Source organism: Heptranchias perlo, chromosome 10 (genome assembly GCF_035084215.1).
Source record: "Heptranchias perlo isolate sHepPer1 chromosome 10, sHepPer1.hap1, whole genome shotgun sequence".
NCBI classification, from domain to species: Eukaryota; Metazoa; Chordata; class Chondrichthyes; order Hexanchiformes; family Hexanchidae; genus Heptranchias; species Heptranchias perlo.
The window spans coordinates 11,306,879-11,334,770 of record NC_090334.1 but is presented as its reverse complement, the minus strand read 5'-3'; the positions used below and the strand labels follow the sequence as shown (position 1 = coordinate 11,334,770).

The 27,892-nt window shown below is 48.7% G+C and overlaps 1 protein-coding gene across 4 annotated transcripts in view; it reads left to right on the top strand.

Annotated features, from left to right (window-relative positions):
* Nucleotides 1-27,892, top strand: part of mapkbp1 (mitogen-activated protein kinase binding protein 1) — a 352,050-nt gene that overhangs the window by 138,405 nt on the left and 185,753 nt on the right. For all 4 annotated transcript variants that reach the window (XR_010964161.1, XR_010964160.1, XM_067991220.1 and 1 more), the window contains exon 3: nucleotides 25,520-25,582. Coding sequence is in view for 2 of the 4 variants with exons in the window: in XM_067991220.1 (XP_067847321.1) it covers nucleotides 25,520-25,582 (63 nt within the window). In the remaining 2 variants the exon portion in view is untranslated. The remainder of the gene's footprint in view (nucleotides 1-25,519; nucleotides 25,583-27,892) is intronic.

Genomic DNA, 27,892 nt, shown 5'->3' with positions numbered 1-27,892 from the left:
ACAGCACTTGCGTTACACTCATTTTCTTCCCATGCATTTTCATTCTCCACCGGCATTTTAATAACTAAGGTGTCGATGAGTCACTCAAACCCAAGGGCCACCATTTAACGTGAGGAGTGAGAAATCCTTCAGGTTGGTAGCGAGTTGCGGTGGTTGGGATCTGAACTTGGTGATGACATTCTTACCTGTCACCGGGTAATTATGATGTTTTGTGTGATTGCTGATCAGGTATTATTCTGTGAGTTGCTTTGCATGAGTCAGTTTTAAAATGGTGGGGAAAGCCTTGTTATTCCACCATCACTCACCCACCTAACAAATCTGAGTGTGTGCGGGAATCGCACTGAAGGTATTTCACCGAGAGGACAATTGATTAGCGAGAGGCCTGTGGTCAACGAGATCACACGAATTGGTTAGGACAGAAAACACTGCTGCTTGATGAGGGAACAGGACATGATTCAGGGAGACGTTATCAAAGAGGCTCAGAGTCAAGAAAAGGACAAGGTTCAGGGAGATGGAGTGAAGGAGAGATCCAGGCCTATATATTCTTTTTATTTTCGCACCAATTATTTATACTTCTTCCCCCTCCTCACTGTGCTACGGTCCAGTAGTTCCCTCTGGTTCCTCGCTCAATTGGATATCAGGTCAGAGCTTTGATAGTGAGAGTTGGTAGATTACAATCTGGTCCTGTTAATTCAAAGTTATTTTTCTTGCTTTAAAATTGCTTAAATTCAATTTTTTTTAATAAAGCAGCACAAGTAGCTTCTTTTTTTGTTGCACGATTTCAATTTGATTTAACAGATAATTTGAATTAAGTAACACTGAACTAAGAGGAGCAGATTGCGTTTGATTGTGCGGAGTGATGTAGCCGAGCCCTCATCCCGTCCACACATTCACTCACTGCACACTAAGCTGGTGGATACACAACTGCACACTACTACGCCTCTTGTGTCAGGCACATTGTGCCTTACACCCCTCCCATCTTAGCAGTCATCTCCAACTTAGCTCCTACACATCTTCCTTAATCAGATGCAGTAGCAAAATTGGTAAATAGACTTCCTGACAAAATCATGTCACCAATTCACTCTGACTTGTTCTATCCACCAACAGTACAGCTCTCTTCTAGACACCCAATATGGTCAACCTTTCCTAATGCCTTTGTCTTTTCCTTACCAACACGCTGGTGCGGAAGAGTGGACCTCAGAGGCTCCTATAAATCACCAGATTATCTCTGACTCTACAGACCATCAACCATGATTCAACTGGCCACGTCATAGTTGGTAACTTCTCAACCACTTTGGAACTGGACTGGAACAGTGTGTCTCAAATCTTCACCCATGGGGCCTTCGCCACAATGGCAAATGTCTTTGTGGACAAATACAAACCATGTCCCAAGTCGTTCAGTCGTGCCCACTAACTAAACTATCTGGGGCCTACGCACTTTGTGTACTGGCGATGACGATGCTGGCTGGAATTATAGGCTGCACAGGCTAAATAATAATAATAATAATTCACGCTTCCAGCGGGAGTCACTGGATAGCGATCAGGAGAGGCAAACCTGGTCAATCTTCCCCTTCTCATCCCAGGAGCGCTGGGGTCATTTGTGGCACCCCTATTTGCTACCTCAAATAAGGTTGACTATCAGGGTCAAACCCTTCCTGCTCTGTATGGATAAGTGTAAAGAATCTTACAACACCAGGTTATAGTCCAACAAATTTTTTTGAAAATCATAAGCTTTCGGAGGCTTTCTCCTTCGTCAGGTGAATGTGAAGGAGAAAGCCTCCGAAAGCTTGTGATTTTCAAATAAATTTGTTGGACTATAACCTGGTGTTGTAAGATTCTTTACATTTGCCAACCCCAGTCCATCACCGGCATCTCCACATCATGTTTGGATAAGCTCACCGAATCATTGAAGAAGCCTATGCTTTGGGAGAGGGCAATGCTCAGGGAGACTTTGTGACTGAGTGAGTAAGAAGCCCAGGCCTACAAAGAGATTTTGAGTGAGTTCAAAAAAGAGGGCATGGCACAGCAAGAGATTTTAGATGAGAGAAGCCTTTCAGGAAGAGTTAGTGCCTCAGGGAGAGCTGATCAATGATAGTATTGCAGCAGTAGATGTCAACATGGTATTCTGTCAGGTTTTATATATAAGTTATCACCTAGTCATGATTACAGTGATCAAGAGTGGTTTTAAGGTTTGAAAATTTCCATCTCAAGTATCATTTGTACTTACCGGCTTTATCAAGCTCTGCCTAAAACAGTCTCTGTGATGGAGCCTAGTCTTAACAGAAAGTGTTAAAGAAAGAAAGGAAGAATTTGTTTTATATAGCACCTTTCATGACCTCAGGACATCCCAATGCGCTTTACAGCCAATGAAGTACTTTTGAAGTGTAGTCACTGTTGTAATGTAGGAAACGTGGCAACCAATTTGCGCACAGCAAGATCCCCCAAACAGCAATGTGATAATAACCAGATAATCTGTTTTGGTGATGTTGATTGAGGGATAAATATTGACCAGGACACCGGGGAGAACTCCCCTGCTCTTCTTCGAATATTGTGATGGGATCTTTTACGTCCACCTGGGAGGGCAGACAGGGCCTCGGTTTAATTTCTCATCCGAAAGACAGCACCTCCGACAGTGTAGCACTCCCTCAGAACTGCACTGAAGTGTCAGTCTCAATCCTGTGCTCGAGTCTCTGGAATGGGACCTGAACCCACGACTCAGAAGCGAGCGTTCTGCCCACTGATGCTGTAATTGTAGTTGCATCTGCTCTGGGTCAAGTGAGATGTATAAGCTCAGGCAGCATGTGTGTTGAAGTGCCACTTGACTGTAGCATCAAGCTTGTTTCTTACAGATGTGTCACCTCATTTGTTTTACTTCTTTTGATGAGGGAATTCATACTGGAGAACAAGGCCTGATGCAGTCTTGCCGTGTGATGAAGATTGTCAGAAATAACTATCACAAAAAGAGAAGCTTGACTAAAAAAAAAACCCTTCCGCTCGCTCAGAGATGCAGACACATTACAAATCTTAACATATTGGGGTCGATTTTCAACTGTCAGACGCCCCCTTCTCGCCTGAGCGTCCGGCAGTTGAAAATCAAGGGGGGGGGGGTTTAAAGATGGCCTGTAATAGGAACACAGCCCACCCGCCTAAAACAGGCAGGACGCTGGTCATGGACGGAAATCAGGCTCCCGCGCCTGTAGTGGGACCCCTTTCCCAATTTTCAGGTACAAACGACTGGAGCGTGTACTCTACCCATTTGTACCAGGCGGTGAGTGGCCTCACCAATGGTCCATAAAGAGGCTGCTGGAGGCCGCCCCAGAACAGACCCCTTTTTTTCAAAGGAGTAATTTTGTAAGGATCCCGGTCCCTATAATATCTAAAACACCCCACCCTGCGGAACTGATCCCGGTCCCCATACTATCTAAAACACCCCACCCTGCGGAACTGATCCCGGTCCATATAATATCGAAAACACCCCACCCTGCGGAACTGATCCCGGTCCCTATAATATCTAATACACCCCAACCTGCTGAACTGATCCCGGTCCCTATAATATCTAATACACCCCAACCTGCTGAACTGATCCTGGTCCCTATAATATCTAATACACCCCACCCTGCTGAACTGATCCCGGTCCCTATAATATCTAATACATCCCACCCTGCTGAACTGATCCCGGTCCATATAATATTTAATACATCCCACCCTGCTGAACTGATCCCGGTCCGTATAATATCTAATACATCCCACCGTGCTGAACTGATCCCGGTCCCTATAATATCTAATAATCCCATTCTGCTGAACTGATCCCGGTCCCTATAATATCTAATACACCCCATCCTGCTGAACTGATCCCGGTCCCTATAATATCTAAAACACCCCAACCTGCTGAACTGATCCCGGTCCCTATAATATCTAATACACCCCACCCTGCTGAACTGATCCCGGTCCCTATAATATCTAATACACCCCATCCTGCTGAACTGATCCCGGTCCATATAATATCTAACACATCCCACCCTGCTGAACTGATCCCGGTCCCTATAATATCGAATACAGCCCATCCTGCTGATCTGATCCCGGTCGATATAATATCTAAAACACCCCACCCTGCGGAACTGATCCCGGTCCCGATAATATCTAAAACACCCCACCCTGCGGAGCTGATCCTGGTCCCTATAATATCTAAAACACCCCACCCTGCGGAACTGATCCCGGTCCCTATAATATCTAAAACACCCCACCCTGCTGAACTGATCCCGGTCCCTATAATATCTAATACCTCCCATCCTGCTGAACTGATCCCGGTCCCTTTAATATCTAACACATCCCACCCTGCTGAACTGATCCCGGTCCCTATAATATCTAATACATCCCACCGTGCTGAACTGATCCCGGTCCATATAATATCTAATACATCCCACCGTGCTGAACTGATCCCGGTCCCTATAATATCTAACACATCCCACCCTGCTGAACTGATCCCGGTCCATATAATATCTAATACATCCCACCGTGCTGAACTGATTCCGGTCCCTATAATATCTAATAATCCCATTCTGCTGAACTGATCCCGGTCCCTATAATATCTAATAATCCCATTCTGCTGAACTGATCCCGGTCCCTATAATATCTAATACACCCCATCCTGCTGAACTGATCCCGGTCCCTATAATATCTAATACACCCAATCCTGCTGAACTGATCCCGGTCCCTATAATATCTAATACATCCCACCCTGCTGAACTGATCCCGGTCCATATAATATCTAAGATACCCCACCCTGCTGAACTGATCCCGGCCCATATAATATTTAATACATCCCACCGTGCTGAACTGATCCCGGTCCCTATAATATCTAATAATCCCATTCTGCTGAACTGATCCCGGTCCCTATAATATCTAATACATCCCATTCTGCTGAACTGATCCCGGTCCCTATAATATCTAATACATCCCACCCTGCTGAACTGATCCCGGTCCCTATAATATCTAAAACACCCCACCCTGCGGAACTGATCCCGGTCCCTATAATATCTAATACATCCCACCCTGCGGAACTGATCCCGGTCCCTATAATATCTAATACATCCCACCCTGCTGAACTGATCCCGGTCCATATAATATCTAATAATCCCATTCTGCTGAACTGATCCCGGTCCCTCTAATATCTAATACATCCCACCCTGCTGAACTGATCCCGGTCCCTGTAATATCTAATACATCCCACCCTGCTGAACTGATCCCGGTCCATATAATATCTAATAATCCCATCCTGCTGAACTGATCCCGGTCCCTATAATATCTAATACACCCCACCCTGCTGAACTGATCCCGGTCCCTATAATATCTAATATACCCCACCCTGCTGAACTGATCCCGGTCCATATAATATTTAATACATCCCATTCTGCTGAACTGATCCCGGTCCCTATAATATCTAATATACCCCACCCTGCTGAACTGATCCCGGTCCGTATAATATCTAATACATCCCACCGTGCTGAACTGATCCCGGTCCCTATAATATCTAATAATCCCATTCTGCTGAACTGATCCCGGTCCCTATAATATCTAATACATCCCACCGTGCTGAACTGATCCCGGTCCCTATAATATCTAATACATCCCATTCTGCTGAACTGATCCCGGTCCCTATAATATCTAATACATCCCACCTTGCTGAACTGATCCCGGTCTCTATAATATCTAATATACCCCACCCTGCTGAACTGATCCCGGTCTCTATAATATCTAATATACCCCACCCTGCTGAACTGATCCCGGTCTCTATAATATCTAATACATCCCACCCTGCTGAACTGATCCCGGTCTCTATAATATCTAATACATCCCACCCTGTTGAACTGATCCCGGTCTCTATAATATCTAATATACCCCACCCTGCTGAACTGATCCCGGTCTCTATAATATCTAATATACCCCACCCTGCTGAACTGATCCCGGTCTCTATAATATCTAATACATCCCACCCTGCTGAACTGATCCCGGTCTCTATAATATCTAATACATCCCACCCTGCTGAACTGATCCCGGTCTCTATAATATCTAATACATCCCACCTTGCTGAACTGATCCCGGTCTCTATAATATCTAATGCATTCCACCCTGTTGAACTGATCCCGGACCCCATAATATCTAACACATCCCACCCTGTCCCTAGGATATCTAATGCACTCACAGCGCTGGATAGATTACTATGTAAAGGGGCATTTTCACCACAACTCTAGGTTTGGTAACTGACGCTAAACTTATAGTTTGCCTACACTCAGGGACCCCTGGCCCTATGGTATGTAACTTACCCAACATTGCTAAATGCTTTCCTATGTCTGAAATACCTAAGTAGGAAGGGGATCTTTATTCTGGTGGTTGTTGAATTTGGAAGGGAGAATTTGCTAAGTGTGATATGAAGGGGGCCTTTGTTAGAGAAAGCAGTTATAAAAGCAGTTATTTGTTAGGGGAGGCAGTATGCGTAATATGGGGGGGGGGATCTTTAGAAAGATCATATTTGTTTGAAATATCTTGTGAAAGGGAGTGTTTGGTGGGGAGGGGAGAATGATTCTGGAAAGAGTGTGGTTTTTTAGGGGGTGTGCTTATTAGGAAGGGGGATTGAGTTTGGAAGGAGAGCATTGGATTCAGGGCGGTGTGTACTGAGTTAGAAATTGTTTGATGTGGCAACTCACAGATGGAGTCGATGAGACAGCAACAGATTTGCTGTAGTCAGTGATGTCGGAGGTGGCACTGGTAGTGATAGAAGCTCCATTAGCTGTATCTTTGCCAAAACTAACCATCTGGCAGCTCGTAAAGTAAAATTGGAAATTACTTTGCCCAGTGGTTCTTTCCTTTGAACCATGGAAGTACTTCCAGTGATGTAGCCTCTGCCTCGAGAGTTACAGATGGGACGTGCTGGGGTTTCGTTGTCACTTCTTTCATGTTACAATGTGTCCTGTGGTTATTTTCAGTATCGCACAGCAGGTCATGATTGTAGGCAGTCCAATGTTAAAGAAAGAAAGAATTACGTTGATATAAAGCCTTTCACAACCTCAGGACGTTCCAAAGCGTTTTACAGCCAATGAAGTACTTTTGAAGTGTAGTTGTAATGTAGGAAATGCGGCAGACAAATTGAGCACAGCAAGATCCCACAAACAGCAATGACCAGATAATCTGTTTTAGTGATGTTGGTTGAGGGATAAATATTGGCCAGGGAGAACTCCCTTTTCTCTTCTTTGAATAGTGCCATGGGATCTTTTGCATCCTCCTGAGAGAGCAGACAGGGCCTTGATTTAATGTCTCACCTGAAAGGTGGCACCCCTGACTGTGCAGCACTCTCTTAGTAATGCACTGAACTGTCAGCCCAGATCTCGTGCTCAAGTCTCTGAAGTGGGACTTGAACCCACGACCTTCCACCTCAGAGACGAGAGTGCGACCCATGATACTGTGACTTGAAGCAGGGTGACAGCTCGCCCACAACTGATTTCAAAACTCTGATGTCCACTTCCACCACCACGAAGATTTTAATTTCCCCGATCTGACTCAGAGGGGGCAGGGTCACCCTTTAATAGCTTTATTCTTGGAGCCTACAGCGGGACACTTGATCTGGAGCTGGTAAACCTGCTTGTGGTCACATTCCTATCTGTTATTTTTAAGGCTTGAAATTAATTGTTCAACTCAAACTGTAACCATTAATTCACTGGGATCCCAGGGAACGGAATCTTTCAGCAGCCATGCAGCCGCATGTGACTTTACATTCTTCGCGGTTCTGTAAACTTATCTGGAGACTCAGGATAAGTTGCTGACGGTTATTGCTTTTTGATTGTGACTTCCCTTTTGAACCACCCACAATTATAACAGCACCGGGCGGCAGCATTATAGAATGCAGAGACAGCAGGGATTTGAGGGGCCCAGACTGAGCCCGAATCTGTAGGATACAGACCGAGCAAGAACGTATAGAAAATAGACGGAGCCCTTATCGATAGGATACTGATCACATCTGAATCTATGGAACACAGACTGAGCCAGAATCTATAGGATGTGCTGAATCTATTGGCTATAAGGAATAATTGACGTGTCCCATCATAGGTTCTAAGAATCTGTTTACGCTTCAGAGGTGGGCTCAAGTTGGTCAATTATTTTCGAATCCTTTCATTGCGAATGAACTCAGTGGGTTAAGCCATCACCCATTGTAATACTATATGGAGCCATACAGAACGGAAGATCCCATCTTTGAGTCCCAGGCTGTGCAGAGTTACCTGATCTCAGCTAGTCCTAAATTTGGCTTTATTTGAGAGGAAATTTGGAGTAGAGAGGAAATTTGGACTAGAGAGGAAGAATCAATCGCAGTTCCCTTGCTGGATGTGTGGGGGCAGTGTTGAAGACAGGATTAGGCTCATTCTCTTCACTGGTTGAACGTTCTGTTGACATTCGTACTGGGTCCATACATGGAGAATGGTCACTAGGGACATGTACTCTCAGAAAATGTCAGCATTCCTCAGGAGTGGAAGGAAGAACATTGGGGAACTTTTCTTTCAATTAATACACGTCAATACATGCTCACACACATGCGTGTGTATGCAAATTAGAACACTCCTAAGATGCAGAGACATTCGCATAGGATTTGAGGGCAGTCACTATGTTTGCACCTTGCTTGCCTTATCAGGAGTATATACTTTATACTGATTCCTCTCATTGGGACTGGTACTGACTGTGTAACATACAAATAGCACGAGGTTGAATTACGGGCCCCAATGCGATAACACTTCAACCGCACAATCAAACTCCAATTGTTAAAAGTAGACAAACACAAAGTCATTTCAAATTATGTATAGAAAAATAATAGTGAATACTAGGAGCTATTTATAGGCCGACCTAACCTATCCAAAGAGGTACAGATGGTTTATATATACATTGAATCATGGGAGTGAGTTACAGACTGGAATCTGATTGACAGGTTCAGGTGGCTCATATACAGAATAATGGATACCCGGGAGTGAGTTACAGGCTGGAATCTAATCGAGGGGTTCAGATGGTTTATATATAGAATAATGGATACCTGGGAGTGAGTTACAGACTGGAATCTAATCGAGGGGTTCAGATGGTTTATATATAGAATAATGGATACCTGGGAGTGAGTTACAGACTGGAATCTAATCGAGGGGTTCAGATGGTTTATATATAGAATAATGGATACCTGGGAGTGAGTTACAGACTGGAATCTAATCGAGGGGTTCAGATGGTTTATATATAGAATAATGGATACCCGGGAGTGAGTTACAGGCTGGAATCTAATCGAGGGGTTCAGATGGTTTATATATAGAATAATGGACACCTGGGAGTGAGTTACAGGCTGGAATTTAACATAGGTTCAGATGAAGTCAGGAATTTGTTTAAAATTGTCATCTGGGGCCCAAGGTGAGATGATAACTGTTAAATCTTGTTCTTGTATTTCATTATATTCAGTTGTCTAAACAATGAAGTTGGGGATCTGGTTTTGTTCTATTTTGGTGTGATCTGTTTGCTGGTAGTGAGTGTTGTATTGGACAGTTAAAGCTGATTTTGAGGTATCAGTATATATTATGCATTAGTCATTACAGTATATACATATATATATATATTTAAAAGATGCATTGTAACCACCATTATATATTAATATACATGTAGCACAGTATAAATTATATAGTAGCAGTCATAAAGGGCAGACATTGTGTTTGGCTAAAATAATTACTATCTGTTCAGTGAACCAAGCTCATTAGCTAACAATACCTCAGTGGTTTTCATTTCGTCATTCACAATCCAATTGTTTCACTAGACAGGTCGGAAAGCTACAAGCAGCAATCATCACACACTTGTTGTGCAACTCACTGTCTCTTAGCCAGCCTGCCGTTCTCTCGCTCAGCCACTCTCTCCATCCCCTGACCAGCCACTTACTCCCTCAGCTCTCAAGCAACTACTCACTCACTCTCTCATGACTTACAGGCTTGAGAGTTACTGGCTAGTTTTGAAGTGCAAATGGAAGTTGTGTGAGTTGATGCACACGGAGAGGGTCTGTAGATAGTGGCACATTGTGGAGGGAAGGGGGAACAATCTAGAAAGCACTGGCCAGGTGTCGATGTCAAGTGAAGGCCTCCTGTTTGAGAGCAGCGTGGATGTGTTTTGCAGCCAGGAATGGGTTCCCCATTACAACTTCTTCAGGCTCCTGCTGCTCCTCTGCCTCATCACCCTGTTGCCCTTTGGTTGCCTCCCTCCTTTTGTATGACAGAGTTGTGCAGAACATTACCATGATCCTTGGAATCTGAGCCAAACTCTACGGTGGAACATCCACCAGAACTGACCCAGGTATCTGAGGCACTCCTTCAATGTTGCAGTTGTATATTAGGACTCTTTTGGAGGAGTGAACTTTGTAGCGGTGATCAGCTCATGTCCTGGGAAACCGCAGCTGTAACAGGTAACCTCGTCTCTAAAGTGACTTGCCTATCTGGTTTATACAGAGCTGGCACAGTTAGCTGCGGTAAAATGAAGACACCATGGCAGCTCCCAGGTAAATGAGCATCCACTTGCATGATGTGATGTTGCTCGTTGCAACCGAGCTGGGCATTCGGAGAGTGGAACCCATTCCTGTCAATGTAGGTGATGGCATTCATCAAGGAAGCCCGTGTGGGCATGTGTAGGGCACAGTATGAATACTTGGGCCGTGGGGAATCCGGCCACTCTGTAAAATTGCAGTGCCCTGCCCTGCCACCAGTTCCCCATTGGCAAGTGATGCAATTGGCTGGTTGAAGAGAACAATGTTCACGTGATTAAGCTGAATGTATCTGATTGGCTGAAGTTACTGAGGTCGCCTGCGGCAGCCTGAATTGAATCAAGGGAATCAAAGGTCAAGGTGTTTTGTGACCTTTGCAGCCACTGACAGTGATGGAGATGACCTGTAGGTTGGGTTGCAGCACGCGGTATAACTCATTGATGGGAAACATTGCACTGGGTCATCTGTAAAAGGGAGTGCCTCAGTCTATATTGTGGTGTAGGGGTAGCGGCATGTGTCGTACTCTTGATTCCAGTGCTACCTGGCCACCCTCCATTGCTCTTCCTCTTCCTCTGTAAAACAAAGATATAGGGATATTCCCGATGGGAAACCCACTGGCCTCGACTTTAACACCCAGCGTCTATCGAAAGCCAGGCGGGAGGCGGGGGGGGGGCAGTTAAAACGGGGTGGAGGACTCTCACACTCCTTTCCCGCCCCCATCTAACCAACTGCAGGCAGCAAGGACACCCACCCCAAGCCGGCGGGGTCCTCTTTATATATTCAGGTCGGGCTCTGATGACATCATTGGGGCCCAATCCGCTATTTTAACCTGAGGCCTGAGCGTGGGAACAGTGGTGGCGTCCCTGCCAGGCCGAGCCTTCCGGGGGACATCAGTCGGGGCCGGGTTGAGCCCAGCAAGGTAAGTTAAAAAGTTTTTTAAGCTTGCTTGTGGGCCAGGAGGAGCAAGGGCCTCCCTTGCCCCAGGCTTCCCCTGATCGCGATCACCTCTGGACCCCCCTCCCCCCTCCCCCCCCCCCCCCCCCCACCTCTTACCTGATTGTCCGAGAACGTTCCCGCGGGTTCCTGGCGACAGCCTCCTGCCGTCCGAATTCCCGCTCCCGCCCACCGGGCCTGGCAGTGATTCTGTGATTGTCTCTTCTGTAGAATTGCCCCCCCCCCCCCCCCCAATTTCTACAGAAGAGACAATCACAGAATCACTGCCCCCCCCCCGCAATGGAAATAAGGATCACACAGCAGAAAACACAAACGTTATGCAGTTGTCAGCTGTGGGAAAAAGGGACAAAACCAGCTGCAGAACAAGTTTTCTGTGAATTGTTGCAAAGCTTAGACTTGGCTTAGTCTTTGAAGTCCACTTTTACCTTCTGTGCAGTGCCTAGCAATGGTGGAAGCCTGTTTTATTAGGCCTTCTCCAAAATGCTACCAGACTTCTCTCAGACCGTTCAGCGTGCTTCAGCCCCAAGTGGTTCAAAAGCCCCAGCCCCTCCCAAGTTCTCTCAGAGCCCCAACCCAGCCTCTTTCTCCCTTCCCAGCTATCAGGTCCTCCCAGCTTCTCCCCGTAGAATTTCAAAGCCCCAGGTATCTTGACCCACATGTATTCCTAGGACCCACAACTCCATCCCAGGCACTGGCCCTTTCCACCCACAGCCTCCCGTGCCTCAGCCCCGCCCTCCTGACTTCTCCCTGGCCTGAACACCAAATCTCTCCCCGCACCCCCCACCCCCCCCACAACCCCGGATCATTTCTGTCCCACAGGAGCTCCCAGACAGACCCTCCCCTTCCGGTCACAGTGCGTGTTGGCTGCCGTCAGCCATGGCTTTGAAAAAATTGGAAGAAATGTAATGCATTGGTAAAGAAACATGTTGGAGCCATACAGAGAGACTGGGAGACGTGCAGGGAAAGGGAGTCTTACATAAAGATAGAGAGACAAAAGGAAACAGGTAGACACCACAATGAGAAAAGTATGTGGAGAGAAAGAGAGTGGAAGACAGAGAGTGACACAGAAATAGGAAAGAATGAGGGACAGCTGCAGGAATTGAGAATTTATTTGTTTTACCCATAAACAGCACAAGAAATCAATTAATATTTATTTCTAGCGGTCAGTACTTATTACACACTAATAGTTATAGATGATCCATATTGTGTAGTAATAGGGTCACTGTATATTATACTGATTGTCAGGGTCTTGTAGTTGAATTGTAATGATGGGTCACTCTCCCATTAGTTAAGATATCAGATGGCGTTGATTGTCTTACGTTGCACGGTGATGGGCTGTTGGCCGTGAAGCAGTGGTGGATTCTGATCGATTATTTGTGTGGTTTGATGGAAATTAATTCTGCCATGTCAGTCTGCAGTTGATCGCAGGGTTCTGGGAGCAGTTTGATCTGCTCATTAACTGACCCGATTGGCTCCCCGCTACTACTCTGCGTCTGAATTTATAACGAAGTAGATTTGGTCTGAATCCAACTCTGCCTGTGTCTGTGTTGTGTGTTATGTCGGAAGTAACTCCTCGGTTGATGTAATGTGCTCCTATGACATCCTGCTGTGCTTAATGACAGATGGCTATGGAATATCACTGATCTTGCAGTCAGGAGTTACAGAAAGTCTCCAACACTGCACCAAGCTTAGGCAAAGACAGTGGGGGGGAGTGGGGGGGAAAGCTGGCTAGGTGAGGGAGGGGCTCAGTGATTCAGTGACTGGGTGAGGGGGTGAGTGAGTCAGTGACTGGGTGAGGGGGTGAGTGAGTCAGTGACTGGGTGAGGGGGGTGAGTGAGTCAGTGACTGGGTGAGGGGGTGAGTGAGTCAGTGACTGGGTGAGGGGGTGAGTGAGTCAGTGACTGGGTGAGGGGGTGAGTGATTCAGTGACTGGGTGAGGGGCTCAGTGATTCAGTGACTGGGTGAAGGGGTGAGTGAGTCAGTGACTGGGTGAGGGTGTGAGTGAGTCAGTGACTGGGTGAGGGTGTGAGTGAGTCGGTGACTGGGTGAGGGGATGAGTGATTCAGTGACTGGGTGAAGGGGTGAGTGAGTCAGTGACTGGGTGAGGGTGTGAGTGAGTCAGTGACTGGGTGAGGGGGTGAGGGAGTCAGTGACTGGGTGAGGGTGTGAGGGAGTCAGTGACTGGGTGAGGGGGTGAGTGAGTCAGTGACTGGGTGAGGGGGTGAGTGAGTCAGTGACTGGGTGAGGGGGTGAGTGAGTCAGTGACTGGAGGAGGGGGTGAGTGAGTCAGTGACTGGGTGAGGGGGTGAGTGAGTCAGTGACTGGGTGAGGGGGTGAGTGAGTCAGTGACTGGGTTAGGGGGTGAGTGAGTCAGTGACTGGGTGAGGGGGTGAGTGAGTCAGTGACTGGGTGAGGGGGTGAGTGAGTCAGTGACTGGGTGAGGGGGTGAGTGAGTCAGTGACTGGGTGAGGGGGTGAGTGAGTCAGTGACTGGGTGAGGGGGTGAGTGAGTCAGTGACTGGGTGAGGGGGTGAGTGAGTCAGTGACTGGGTGAGGGGGTGAGTGAGTCAGTGACTGGGTGAGGGGGTGAGTGAGTCAGTGACTGGGTGAGGGGGTGAGTGAGTCAGTGACTGGGTGAGGGGGTGAGTGAGTCAGTGACTGGGTGAGGGGGTGAGTGAGTCAGTGACTGGGTGAGGGGGTGAGGGAGTCAGTGACTGGGTGAGGGGGTGAGTGAGTCAGTGACTGGGTGAGGGGGGTGAGTGAGTCAGTGACTGGGTGAGGGGGTGAGTGAGTCGGTGACTGGGTGAGGGGGTGAGTGAGTCAGTGACTGGGTGAGGGGCTCAGTGATTCAGTGACTGGGTGAAGGGGTGAGTGAGTCAGTGACTGGGTGAGGGGGTGAGTGAGTCAGTGACTGGGTGAGGGGGTGAGTGAGTCAGTGACTGGGTGAGGGGGTGAGTGAGTCAGTGACTGGGTGAGGGGGTGAGTGAGTCAGTGACTGGGTGAGGGGGTGAGTGAGTCAGTGACTGGGTGAGGGGTGTGAGTGAGTCAGTGACTGGGTGAGGGGGTGAGTGAGTCAGTGACTGGGTGAGGGGGTGAGTGAGTCAGTGACTGGGTGAGGGGCTCAGTGATTCAGTGACTGGGTGAAGGGGTGAGTGAGTGAGTGACTGGGTGAGGGGGTGAGTGAGTCAGTGACTGGGTGAGGGGGTGAGTGAGTCAGTGACTGGGTGAGGGGGTGAGTGATTCAGTGACTGGGTGAGGGGGTGAGTGATTCAGTGACTGGGTGAGGGGGTGAGTGATTCAGTGACTGGGTGAGGGGGTGAGTGAGTCAGTGACTGGGTGAGGGGCTCAGTGATTCAGTGACTGGGTGAAGGGGTGAGTGAGTCAGTGACTGGGTGAGGGTGTGAGGGAGTCAGTGACTGGGTGAGGGGGTGAGTGAGTCAGTGACTGGGTGAGGGGGTGAGTGATTCAGTGAGGGGGTGAGTGAGTCAGTGACTGGAGGAGGGTGTGAGTGAGTCGGTGACTGGAGGAGGGGGTGAGTGAGTCAGTGACTGGGTGAGGGGGTGAGTGAGTCGGTGACTGGGTGAGGGTGTGAGGGAGTCAGTGACTGGGTGAGGGGGTGAGTGAGTCAGTGACTGGGTGAGGGGGTGAGTGAGTCAGTGACTGGGTGAGGGGGTGAGTGAGTCAGTGACTGGGTGAGGGTGTGAGTGAGTCAGTGACTGGGTGAGGGGGTGAGTGAGTCAGTGACTGGGTGAGGGGGTGAGTGAGTCAGTGACTGGGTGAGGGGGTGAGTGAGTCAGTGACTGGGTGAGGGGGTGAGGGAGTCAGTGACTGGGTGAGGGGTGTGAGTGAGTCAGTGACTGGGTGAGGGTGTGAGTGATTCAGTGACTGGGTGAGGGGCTCAGTGATTCAGTGACTGGGTGAGGGGGTGAGTGAGTCAGTGACTGGGTGAGGGGGTGAGTGAGTCAGTGACTGGAGGAGGGGGTGAGTGAGTCAGTGACTGGAGGAGGGGGTGAGTGAGTCAGTGACTGGGTGAGGGGGTGAGTGAGTCAGTGACTGGGTGAGGGGGTGAGTGAGTCAGTGACGGGGTGAAGGGGTGAGTGAGTCAGTGACTGGGTGAGGGGGTGAGTGAGTCAGTGACTGGGTGAGGGGGTGAGTGAGTCAGTGACTGGGTGAGGGGCTCAGTGATTCAGTGACTGGGTGAAGGGGTGAGTGAGTCAGTGACTGGGTGAGGGGGTGAGTGAGTCAGTGACTGGGTGAGGGGGTGAGTGAGTCAGTGACTGGGTGAGGGGGTGAGTGAGTCAGTGACTGGGTGAGGGGGTGAGTGAGTCAGTGACTGGGTGAAGGGGTGAGTGAGTCAGTGACTGGGTGAGGGGGTGAGTGAGTCAGTGACTGGGTGAGGGGGTGAGTGAGTCAGTGACTGGGTGAGGGGGTGAGTGATTCAGTGACTGGGTGAGGGGGTGAGTGATTCAGTGACTGGGTGAGGGGGTGAGTGATTCAGTGACTGGGTGAGGGGGTGAGTGAGTCAGTGACTGGGTGAGGGGCTCAGTGATTCAGTGACTGGGTGAAGGGGTGAGTGAGTCAGTGACTGGGTGAGGGTGTGAGGGAGTCAGTGACTGGGTGAGGGGGTGAGTGAGTCAGTGACTGGGTGAGGGGGTGAGTGATTCAGTGAGGGGGTGAGTGAGTCAGTGACTGGAGGAGGGTGTGAGTGAGTCGGTGACTGGAGGAGGGGGTGAGTGAGTCAGTGACTGGGTGAGGGGGTGAGTGAGTCGGTGACTGGGTGAGGGTGTGAGGGAGTCAGTGACTGGGTGAGGGGGTGAGTGAGTCAGTGACTGGGTGAGGGGGTGAGTGAGTCAGTGACTGGGTGAGGGAGTGAGTGAGTCAGTGACTGGGTGAGGGTGTGAGTGAGTCAGTGACTGGGTGAGGGGGTGAGTGAGTCAGTGACTGGGTGAGGGGGTGAGTGAGTCAGTGACTGGGTGAGGGGGTGAGTGAGTCAGTGACTGGGTGAGGGGGTGAGGGAGTCAGTGACTGGGTGAGGGGTGTGAGTGAGTCAGTGACTGGGTGAGGGTGTGAGTGATTCAGTGACTGGGTGAGGGGCTCAGTGATTCAGTGACTGGGTGAGGGGGTGAGTGAGTCAGTGACTGGGTGAGGGGGTGAGTGAGTCAGTGACTGGAGGAGGGGGTGAGTGAGTCAGTGACTGGAGGAGGGGGTGAGTGAGTCAGTGACTGGGTGAGGGGGTGAGTGAGTCAGTGACTGGGTGAGGGGGTGAGTGAGTCAGTGACGGGGTGAAGGGGTGAGTGAGTCAGTGACTGGGTGAGGGGGGTGAGTGAGTCAGTGACTGGGTGAGGGGGTGAGTGAGTCAGTGACTGGGTGAGGGGCTCAGTGATTCAGTGACTGGGTGAAGGGGTGAGTGAGTCAGTGACTGGGTGAGGGGGTGAGTGAGTCAGTGACTGGGTGAGGGGGTGAGTGAGTCAGTGACTGGGTGAGGGGGTGAGTGAGTCAGTGACTGGGTGAGGGGGTGAGTGAGTCAGTGACTGGGTGAAGGGGTGAGTGAGTCAGTGACTGGGTGAGGGGGTGAGTGAGTCAGTGACTGGGTGAGGGGGGTGAGTGAGTCAGTGACTGGGTGAAGGGGTGAGTGAGTCAGTGACTGGGTGAGGGGGTGAGTGATTCAGTGACTGGGTGAGGGGGTGAGTGATTCAGTGACTGGGTGAAGGGGTGAGTGAGTCAGTGACTGGGTGAGGGGGTGAGTGAGTCAGTGACTGGGTGAGGGGGTGAGTGAGTCAGTGAGGGGGTGAGTGAGTCAGTGACTGGGTGAGGGGCTCAGTGATTCGGTGACTGGGTGAGGGGGTGAGTGAGTCGGTGACTGGGTGAGGGGGTGAGTGATTCAGTGACTGGGTGAGGGGGTGAGTGAGTCAGTGACTGGGTGAAGGGGTGAGTGAGTCAGTGACTGGGTGAGGGGGTGAGTGAGTCGGTGACTGGGTGAGGGGGTGAGTGAGTCAGTGACTGGGTGAGGGGGTGAGTGAGTCAGTGACTGGGTGAGGGGGTGAGTGAGTCAGTGACTGGGTGAGGGGGTGAGTGAGTCGGTGACTGGGTGAGGGGGTGAGTGATTCAGTGACTGGGTGAGGGGGTGAGTGAGTCAGTGACTGGGTGAAGGGGGTGAGTGAGTCAGTGACTGGGTGAGGGGGTGAGTGAGTCGGTGACTGGGTGAGGGGGTGAGTGAGTCAGTGACTGGGTGAAGGGGTGAGTGAGTCAGTGACTGGGTGAGGGGGTGAGTGAGTCAGTGACTGGGTGAGGGGGTGAGTGAGTCAGTGACTGGGTGAGGGGCTCAGTGATTCGGTGACTGGGTGAGGGGGTGAGTGAGTCGGTGACTGGGTGAGGGGGTGAGTGAGTCAGTGACTGGGTGAGGGGGTGAGTGAGTCAGTGACTGGGTGAGGGGGTGAGTGATTCAGTGACTGGGTGAGGGGGTGAGTGAGTCAGTGACTGGGTGAGGGGGTGAGTGATTCAGTGACTGGGTGAGGGGGGTGAGTGAGTCAGTGACTGGGTGAGGGGGGTGAGTGAGTCAGTGACTGGGTGAGGGGGTGAGTGAGTCGGTGACTGGGTGAGGGGGTGAGTGAGTCAGTGACTGGGTGAGGGGGTGAGTGAGTCAGTGACTGGGTGAGGGGGTGAGTGAGTCAGTGACTGGGTGAGGGTGTGAGTGAGTCAGTGACTGGGTGAGGGGGTGAGTGAGTCAGTGACTGGGTGAGGGTGTGAGGGAGTCAGTGACTGGGTGAGGGGGTGAGTGAGTCAGTGACTGGGTGAGGGGGTGAGTGAGTCAGTGACTGGGTGAGGGTGTGAGTGAGTCAGTGACTGGGTGAGGGGGTGAGTGAGTCAGTGACTGGGTGAGGGGGTGAGTGAGTCAGTGACTGGGTGAGGGGGTGAGTGAGTCAGTGACTGGGTGAGGGGGTGAGTGAGTCAGTGACTGGGTGAGGGGGTGAGTGAGTCAGTGACTGGGTGAGGGGGTGAGTGAGTCAGTGACTGGGTGAGGGGGTGAGGGGGTGAGAGGGTGAATGACCGGGTGAGGGGGTGAAGGACTGGGTGAGGGGGTGAGTGAGTCAGTGACTGGGTGAGGGGGTGAGTGAGTCAGTGACTGGGTGAGGGGGTGAGTGAGTCAGTGAGGGGGTGAGTGAGTCAGTGACTGGGTGAGGGGGTGAGTGAGTCAGTGACTGGGTGAAGGGGTGAGTGAGTCAGTGACTGGGTGAGGGGGTGAGTGAGTCAGTGACTGGGTGAGGGGGTGAGTGAGTCAGTGACTGGGTGAGGGGGTGAGTGAGTCAGTGACTGGGTGAGGGGGTGAGTGAGTCAGTGACTGGGTGAGGGGGTGAGGGCGTGAGAGGGTGAATGACCGGGTGAGGGGGTGAAGGACTGGGTGACCGATGGGCCAATGCAGGACAGTTTACAGTCTTCTCGCTATCTTGATCTGGACATCCAAGTCCAAATACCGGATATGCCCATCACCAATTACTTATTCCAAGTCCCCAGTAAATGGGCCCATGTAAAGAAAAATAATCTGGTGTTGAGCATGAGTGATTTGACCAATCCTGGTATTTGACTTCTTATCTTTAAATACATAGAATTACACAGAATTTACAGCACAGAATCAGGCCATTCGGCCCAACAGATCCATACCGATGATTATGCTCCACACGAGCCTCCTCCCATCCCTCTTCATCTAACCCTATCAGCATATCCTTCTATTCTTTTCTCCCTCATGTACTTATTCGTATCCCCTTACATGCATCTTTACTATTCGCCTCAACTACTCCTTGTGGTAGCGAGTTCCACATTCTTACAATCTTTGGGTAAAGAAGTTTCTCCTGAATTCCCTATTGGATTTATTAGTGACTATCTTATGACCATCTTATCACTAATCTTGTGACTATGATTACCAAATGGGGTCTTTGCTCCATCAAGGCAACAGGCAAAGTGGCTTCATTTCTTCAGTCTGAGTGTCAGTAGTTTGAGGCATGATGCTCTGTTCTTGAGTTGATTCTAAGTTGGGAGGGAAGTGAACTAGAGACTGAATAGTTCAACCTTTTGCAGATGTGAGGAGTTACTGTTGTTCAGTGCTAAAACAATGGCCTCCAGAACCCTCAGCTGGGTAATATAGTATCACTTGTAAATTTTAAAATGAGTAACATAGGAAACAGGAGGAGGCCATTCAGCTCCTCGAGCCTGCCCTGCCATTCAATTAGATCCTGGCAGATCTGTATCTTCACTCCATTAACTGGCCCTTGCTCCATATCTCTTGATACCCTTACCCAACAAAAATCTATCGATCTCTGTCTTCAACATTTCAATTGATCCCCAGCATCCAAAGCCTTTTCGAGGAGAGAGTTCCAGATTTCCTGTACCCTTTGCGTGGAAAAAACGCTTCCTGATTTCACCCTTAAATGGCCTGGCTCTAATTTTAAGATTATGTCCCCTTGTTCTGGATTCCCCCACCAGAGGAAATAGTTTCTCTGTAACTACCCTATTGAATCCCTTTATCATTTTAAATAACTTGATTAGATCACCCCTCAAACCTTTTAAACTTCACGGAATACAAGCCAAGTTTATGCAACCTGTCCTTATAATTAGTCCTGGTCTCATTCTGGTGAATCTGCTCTGTATCCCCTCCAAGGCCAATATATCTTTCCTGAAGTTCGGTGCCTAGAACTGAACGTAATACTCCACTACTGTACCCAGAAGCTCAAATCTATGTATTCATTTCCACCTGTGCTAAGACACACTTCCTGATATCTGTCCTAGGTCTGCCTTTCACTAGGTTGAACCTAAGTCCTCTGATTCTACTCTATTTAGTTTGATGTAATTTTCTAGAGCTACCTTTTCTGTGTCCGGCGAGTGGAGACCAGAGTTCCGGCCTCTGGACACTGGGCTGACATCCAGCGGGATGCTCGCACCCGATGGGGGCAGAGTGTTGACCCCTCCCCCCACACCCGCAAACCCCCCCCCCCCCCCCCCCCCCCCCCAGCGAGCAGGAGACCAAAGCTGCGGTCTCTGAATATTGGGCTGAGATCCAGTAGGGTATTTGACTCCAATGGGAGTGGAATGGCCTCCCGCTCCCCGTCACATCTAGCCGTTTCTCCTGGCAGGGGGTTGTGAGTCAGGCTAACAACCTGTCCACGTGAAAAGGGTCTTTGTTACAGAAACAACCCAGAGCACAATCTGCTGGAGGTAAAATAGTGGAAGAAATGGGTTGCCACATGTGTCATTACAACAACAACAACAACAACGTGCATTTATCTAGCGCCTTTAACATGGTAAAACATCCCAAGGCGTTTCAGAGGAGGCAAAATTTGACACTGAGCCACATCAGGGGATATTAGGACAGGTGACCAAAAGCTTGATCAAAGAGGTAGGTTTTAAGTAGCATCTTAAAGGAGGAGAGAGAGGTAGAAAGGCAGAGGGGTTTAGGGAGGGAATTCTAGAGCTTAGGGCCTAGGCAGCTGAAGGCACGGCCGCCAAGCGATTAAAATCAGGGATGCGCAAGAGGCAAGAATTGGAGGAGTGCAGCAATCTCAGAGGGTTCCAGGGCTGGAGGAGATCACAGACATAGGGAGGGGCGAGGCCACGGAGGGATTTGAAAACAAGGATGAGAATTTCTAAAATCAAAGCGTGCCCGGACCGGGAGCAAATGTAGGTCAGCGAGCACAGGGGTGATGGGTGAACGGGACTTGGTGCGAGTTAGGATACGGGCAGCAGAGTTTTGGATGAGCTCAAGCTCATGGAGGGTGGAGGATGGGAGGCCGGTCAGGAGAGCATTGGAATAGTCGAGTCTAGAGGTAACAAAGGCACGGATGAAGGTTTCAGCAGCAGATGAGCTGAGGCAGGGGCTGAGACGGGCGATGTTATGGAAGAGAAGAAGAAGACCTTTTCTATACCATTCACGATTGTACACACCTATAAAGTCATCTTCCAGCGAGGCTGAAAAGATCCCGTTTCGTCAGTCTTTCCTCATACCTCTGACTTTAGGTTTTAGTCTCCTGGCTCTTCTCTGAAATGCCTCTAGTGGTTAAATGTTTGTGGAGGAGATGCCACTCAACACGCTGTGCCTGTTTGCTGTTCATTCCCTTCTGCTGTTGTTACCGTGTCAATGCGTGACACTAATCCTTGTGGAAGTGCTGCTGCGCTCCGTAGGAGCGGCTAATTACATCAAAGATGGATTTCTTCAAAAATCATCTTTTCCCGTGAAGTTGCCGCTTGATTTGGGTTTTTACGCTGAGCTCAATTTATCCTCAGTTGTCAGGTTAATCAAGTGCGTTTCACCTTTCGACAAGTGCATCTCATTGCTGCATTCAGTGAACTTTAGATCAATAGCTCTTCTGCAGTCACTCGTGTTTCTGTCTTTCCCTTCATTCTCCGTAATATGCCTCTTGGGAATTCACCTCGTTGAGAATTCCACCTCTTGTCCCATCAGCTGTAACCTTGTGTCCAGTTTTAATTCTGAACAATCAGTCTGCTCTCATTCTTTTGGAGCTTTCTTTTATTCCACCTTCTCCATCCTCTTTTCCAAGCTTCACGTCATCCCTGATTAGCAGTCAGAGAAAAGACTTGCTCCCAAGCCACCGGTGCTGCTTTAAAGTCGGTGGCCCAGAAATTGGGCCACTTAGTGCCAGTTCTTCAGGCGCTGCGTGGACACCTTAGGCGCCAAAAGAGGCCCGATCTTCGTCCCTTCTTCTCTGGAGGGCTTCTCCCACAGTGCTGTCTTCATTCTAATCAGGGCCGAGGCCTAGTATCCGGGGCTCCGTGAACCTCTCCATTCTGGTGCTCGGTATTTACCCTGTGCAGGGAGGGAGCCCAAAAATGGGCAATCCCGAATTTCTCGTCTGGTTGCTCATTTCCATTAAGGTCAGCCGGGTCAGTAGAACAAGAAGGTATTCATTAAGTTAGTGAAAAGTAAATTTCAAACAGGTTTTAGAAAATAATCTCTTCACATGTGTGCTTGGAATAGTCTATCAGATAAGATAATGGGGTCAAAGTTAAGGGAGTTGAAGGTGCAGTTGGATGCCAGTTGGGTGCGTTTAAATACTAGAAGGACGAGCTGGGTGGGCCGGACGGGGTGAGGTCGGTGGGCCGGACGGGTTGTGGTCGGTGGGCCGGACGGGTTGAGGTCGGTGGGCCGGACGGGTTGTGGTCGGTGGGCCGGACGGGTTGAGGTCGGTGGGCCGGACAGGGTGAGGTCGGTGGGCCGGACAGGGTGAGGTCGGTGGGCCGGACGGGTTGTGGTCGGTGGGCCGGACGGGTTGTGGTCGGTGGGCCGGACGGGTTGAGGTCGGTGGGCCGGACAGGGTGAGGTCGGTGGGCCGGACGGGTTGAGGTCGGTGGGCCGGACGGGTTGAGGTCGGTGGGCCAGATCAAGCTGGAAGCAGCAGGTTACACTGGGGCCAGGGGAAGAAGTCACGAACCTCGCATTACTTCAGATTTGCATGGGCCGGGAGGCAGGAGACCAGTGCATGCTATTATAAGCTTCCTAGTTTTTCTGGAGAAGTTGAGACACCAAGATGATGAGACTATGTCTATCTATGTTTTACTGTATTTGTAATGGTGAGACAACAACAACAACTTACATTTATATAGTGCCTTTAACGTATAAAATGTCCCAAGGCGCTTCAAACAAAAGTGTGTTATGAAACAAAATTTGACACAGAGCCACATAAAGAGATATTAGGACAGGTGACCAAAAGCTTGCTCAAAGAGGGAGGTTTTGAGGAGCGCCTTACAGGAGGAGAGAGGTAGAGAGGCGGAGAGGTTTAGGGAGGAAATTCCAGAGCTTAGGGCCTAGGCAGCTGAAGGCACAGCCGCCAATGGTGCAGCGAAGAAAATCGGGGATGTGCAAGAGGCAAGAATCGGAGGAGCGCAGAGATCCCGGAGGGTTGTAGGGCTGGAGGAGGTTACAGAAATAGGGAGGGGCGAGGCCACGGAGGGAATTGACAACAAGGATGAGAATTTTAAAATCGATGCGTTCCCGGACCGGGATCCAATGTAGGTCAGCGAGCACAGCGAACACAGCACTCTGGTATCCATTGGATGTAATCTCATATAATACAGGTTAAGAAAGTAGAATTGATTTGTCTACCATCTAATAGATGGCACAAACATGACTAATGACAAGACTATTGAGACCTAATTATACTCATTACTGAGACGCTCCTGTATGTCTTGTCGCCATTTTTGTAATGTTGAGACATACTTAGGCTCATTACTGAGCAGCCCCTGTCTATCTGTCTCCGTGTCTGTGATGGAGAGGTCAACTTAGGCTCGTTACCAAGTTGCCCCCTAACTGTCTCGCTATGTAAACAGTGAGATCTATTTAGACTCATTACTGAGCTTCTCCTGTCTGTGTCTCAGCGTAACTATGCTGTTTAACTGTCCCAGTTTGTCATCTGCCAGTTATATAAAGCCGAGGCTGAAACTACTTGTCCGCTTCCTGTCAGCTTCCTTATGAATGTCTTTCTGTGTTAAAAGAACTTGCATTTATATAGTGCCTTTCACGACTTCAGGATGTCCCAAAGCGCTTCACAGCCAATGAATGTGGAGATGATTGTGATCTATGACTTAATAGATAATTTCCTTCTCCATTCAACTGAAGACTTTAGCTGTGTGAAACCTGGTCCTGTGATTTGAGTAGTCCCATGCAAAAGTGTACTCAAGGCTCCAGCCATTCTATGAAAATGTATGAGCCAGACAATCTAAGTGACCAAACTCCGTTCCCATTCACTCATTGTATAGAATTCCAGTAGGCTAAAACCCACTTCCATTCACTCTCATTATATAGGTTTGTTTGGACAAAACCTCTTCCCATTCACTCCCACTATAATCTATTATAATTGACCAAACCTTTCCCATTCACTCCCACTATAATCTATTACAATTGACCAAACCTTTCCCATTCACTCCCATTATAATCTATTATAATTGACCAAACCTTTCCCATTCACTCCCACTATAATCTATTATAATTGACCAAACCTTTCCCATTCACTCCCATTATAATCTATTATAATTGACCAAACCTTTCCCATTCACTCCCACTATATTTGATTATAATTGACCAAACCTTTCCCATTCACTCCCACTATATTTGATTATAATTGACCAAACCTTTCCCATTCACTCCCACTATATTTGATTACAATTGACCAAACCTTTCCCATTCACTCCCACTATATTTGATTATAATTGACCAAACCTTTCCCATTCACTCCCACTATATTTGATTATAATTGACCAAACCTTTCCCATTCACTCCCACTATATTTGATTATAATTGACCATGCTTGTCCCATTCACTCCCACTATATTTGATTACAATTGACCAAACCTCTTCCTATTCACTGCCATTGTATTGGATTACAATGTACTCTTGCAGCTTGCGATGATTAGAATAGTTCCATAAAATAAGTCATTCTGGTGTTTATAGACTGTAGTGGAGGCTACAACAACTGCATAAAAACATGAGCCAAACTGTTTAATCTCAATAGACCAAACTCTTTCCCTGCATTCTGTGTAGGAGCACTAATCTAGGCCAATACTATTCCGCATGTTACCCAATGTTCAATGCAAGGCACACCCCACATTAATTAGAGTCAAATCTCTTCTGAAAGACTGAAAATATTAACATTTCTTATCCTATTTCTGTAGGATCTGTTTAATATTCTGTGTTCTTTTTGCTTTGATTTATTCCCTGAATAAACAACCATGTTTTAAACTATATTTATTTGTCTGCAGTTCATGGGGGTTCCTGGGCTAATTTGAATATTTGTTGGGAAAGTTGTTGCGTGTCTAACAGGATTGTATCCCGAGTCCCGATAGCAGCACAAACCTGTTGCTCCGCCTTTCCCCAGTGGCTTTGATGTGGTTTCCGTGATGTCTCAGCGATCCCCTTACTATAAGTTGTTGTGGCTGTATTGCACTTTATTAACACAAACTCTGCACCTCATGACCTCTCATTCCACTCGATCCCGACATTGAAAATGTTTTTCTTTTCCCTCTTTAGGTGTGTGGTCGTGCTCTTTAATCCCAAGAAGAACAAACAGCACCATATACTGAATGGATCAAGGTAGGACATTGCCACCTCTCAAATTGGTGTAAAGAATCCAATTGCGTCTCCACAACTACACTGACCGACATTCTTCCCTCGATTTTAAAATTCTCATCCTTGTTTTTAAATCCCTCCTTGGCCTCGCCCCTCCCTATCTCTGTAACCTCCTCCAGCTCCGCGCTTCTCCAATTCTGGCCTCTTATGCCTCCCTGATTTTCATCACTCCACCATTGGCGGCCGTGCCTTCAGCTGCCTGGGCCCCAAGCTCTGGAATTCCCTCCCTAAACCTCTCCCCCTCTCTATCTCTCTCTCCTCCTTTAAGAGGCTCCTTAAAACCTACCTCTTTGAGCAAGCTTTTGGTCACCTGTCCTAATATCTCCTTATGTGGCTCGGTGTTTGATAATGCTCCTGTGAAGCCCCATGGGACATTTTACTACATTAAAGACGCTATATAAATGCAAGTTGTTGTTGTTTTGGTTACAGCTGACGCCAATTCACTAAGGGGAAGAAATCATCAGTGAGCAGATAAGCACTCTAGGATAAACTCACCACGCCCAGTGGATAGCCGAGCTCAAAGGGAGCACAGATCAGAAATAGGATGACAACACTGTAGTGCCATTTCTCTGACTCTCACTCCCTCTCAGCACAGTTCCCTGCTGGGAGTAGTGAATTTATTCCTCCAACCCCAATGTCTAGGGGATAGGGGGATTGAGTAGGAGGACAGAAGAAAGAATGAGAGGAAGGAAAGGGGGGACATGCAAAGTAAACATTCCTCCATACCTCTCCTACCAAATATTACTAGGTCAGGTATAGCATGGGTTAGATAAACAACTCTCAGGTCTGATATAAGACCAGCACAGACTTGATGGCCTGAATGGCCTGTTTGTGTCCTGCAGCTATGATAACAGGTTAGATTTAGGATGAAACTCTCTGCTGTCTTGGTTTGGGACTTATTTGGGTTAGATGCAGAGTATAGCTCCCTCAACTTTGCCCACCCAGCACTCCTGGGTCAGTTGTAGCAAAGCTTACAGACAGATTAAGAAAAGCTCCCTTTGCCTTGCCTGATAATGTGCCTTAATCTGAATTTTAAAGGAACACTCTTATTGTGCCAATGTGATATTCTTGTGGTCGGTCATAATAGTCACCGCTCCGAATGTCATGGCTCTGTGATAGCACTCTTGTCTCTGAGTCATGAAGGTTGTGGGTTTATAGTCCCACTCCAGAGACTTGAGCACAAAATCTAGGCTGGCACTCCCAGTGCAGTACTGAGGGAGTGCTGCACAGTCGGAGGTGCTGTCTTTCAGATGAGATGTTAAAAAGAGGCCCTATCTGTCCTCTTAGATGGATGTAAAAGATCCCATGCCACTGTTCAAGAAAGATCAGAGGAATTCTCCCCAGTATCCTGGGCAATATTTGTCCCTCAGCCAACACCTAAAAACAGATTATCTGATCATTATCACATTGCTGTTTTGTGGGACCTTGCTGTGAGCAAATTGGCTGCTGCGTTTCCTACATCTCAACAGTGACTACACTTCAAAAGTACTTCATTTGATGTAATGCGCTTTGGGATGTCCTGAGGTCATGAAAGACGCTATAGAAATTCATGTCTTTCTTTGAATGAGATTTTCATTTGGTGTTCCCATTGTAGGAAGCCCCATGCCCACTGGGATGACCCAGCTTCAGACTAGTCTTATTTCAGATTCTTGCAGGCCACAGAGGAGACTATAATGTTATAAGTTTGGGCTGAATTTGCACACAGGTCCCAGTACTGAAAGGGCAGAGGCAAGAGGCTAACCCACTGGGCCTTCTACAATTCAGATTTCTTTACTCTCCCCTCACATGCTGCTCAGCCCCAGGCTTCTCCTCGCTCTGGACGCTTGAGAGTGCAACAGTCTGGCCCTGCAGGACTGAACTAGTGCCAAGTGACCAAATTCAAGTGTCCTCCAAAGTAAAATCTAACTATTGCCTGGCTAATTACTGCTGCAACTCATCCAACTGAGGCAGGTTGCCCTGCCACTTACTGTTGTGACCACCTACTTGGGATTCAAGTACTTGACCTATCAGACTGATCCACAAAGGGAAATTATAATTTATACAGAACGTACAAACATATGAAAATGACGGGCAGGAAAAGACCAGCAGGTCCATCAAGCCTGCCCCATACTCATGAAGGCTGGAGCATCATGACTAGACACATCCTACCACCCCCTCCCACCAACCCTCCCACCTCACCCTACACTCATGTAATCTCCTGGGAGAGGCATAAAACCAGAGAAAATCCCAGGGTCAATACAGGAAAAATACACTGGAAAATTCCTCTCCGGCCTC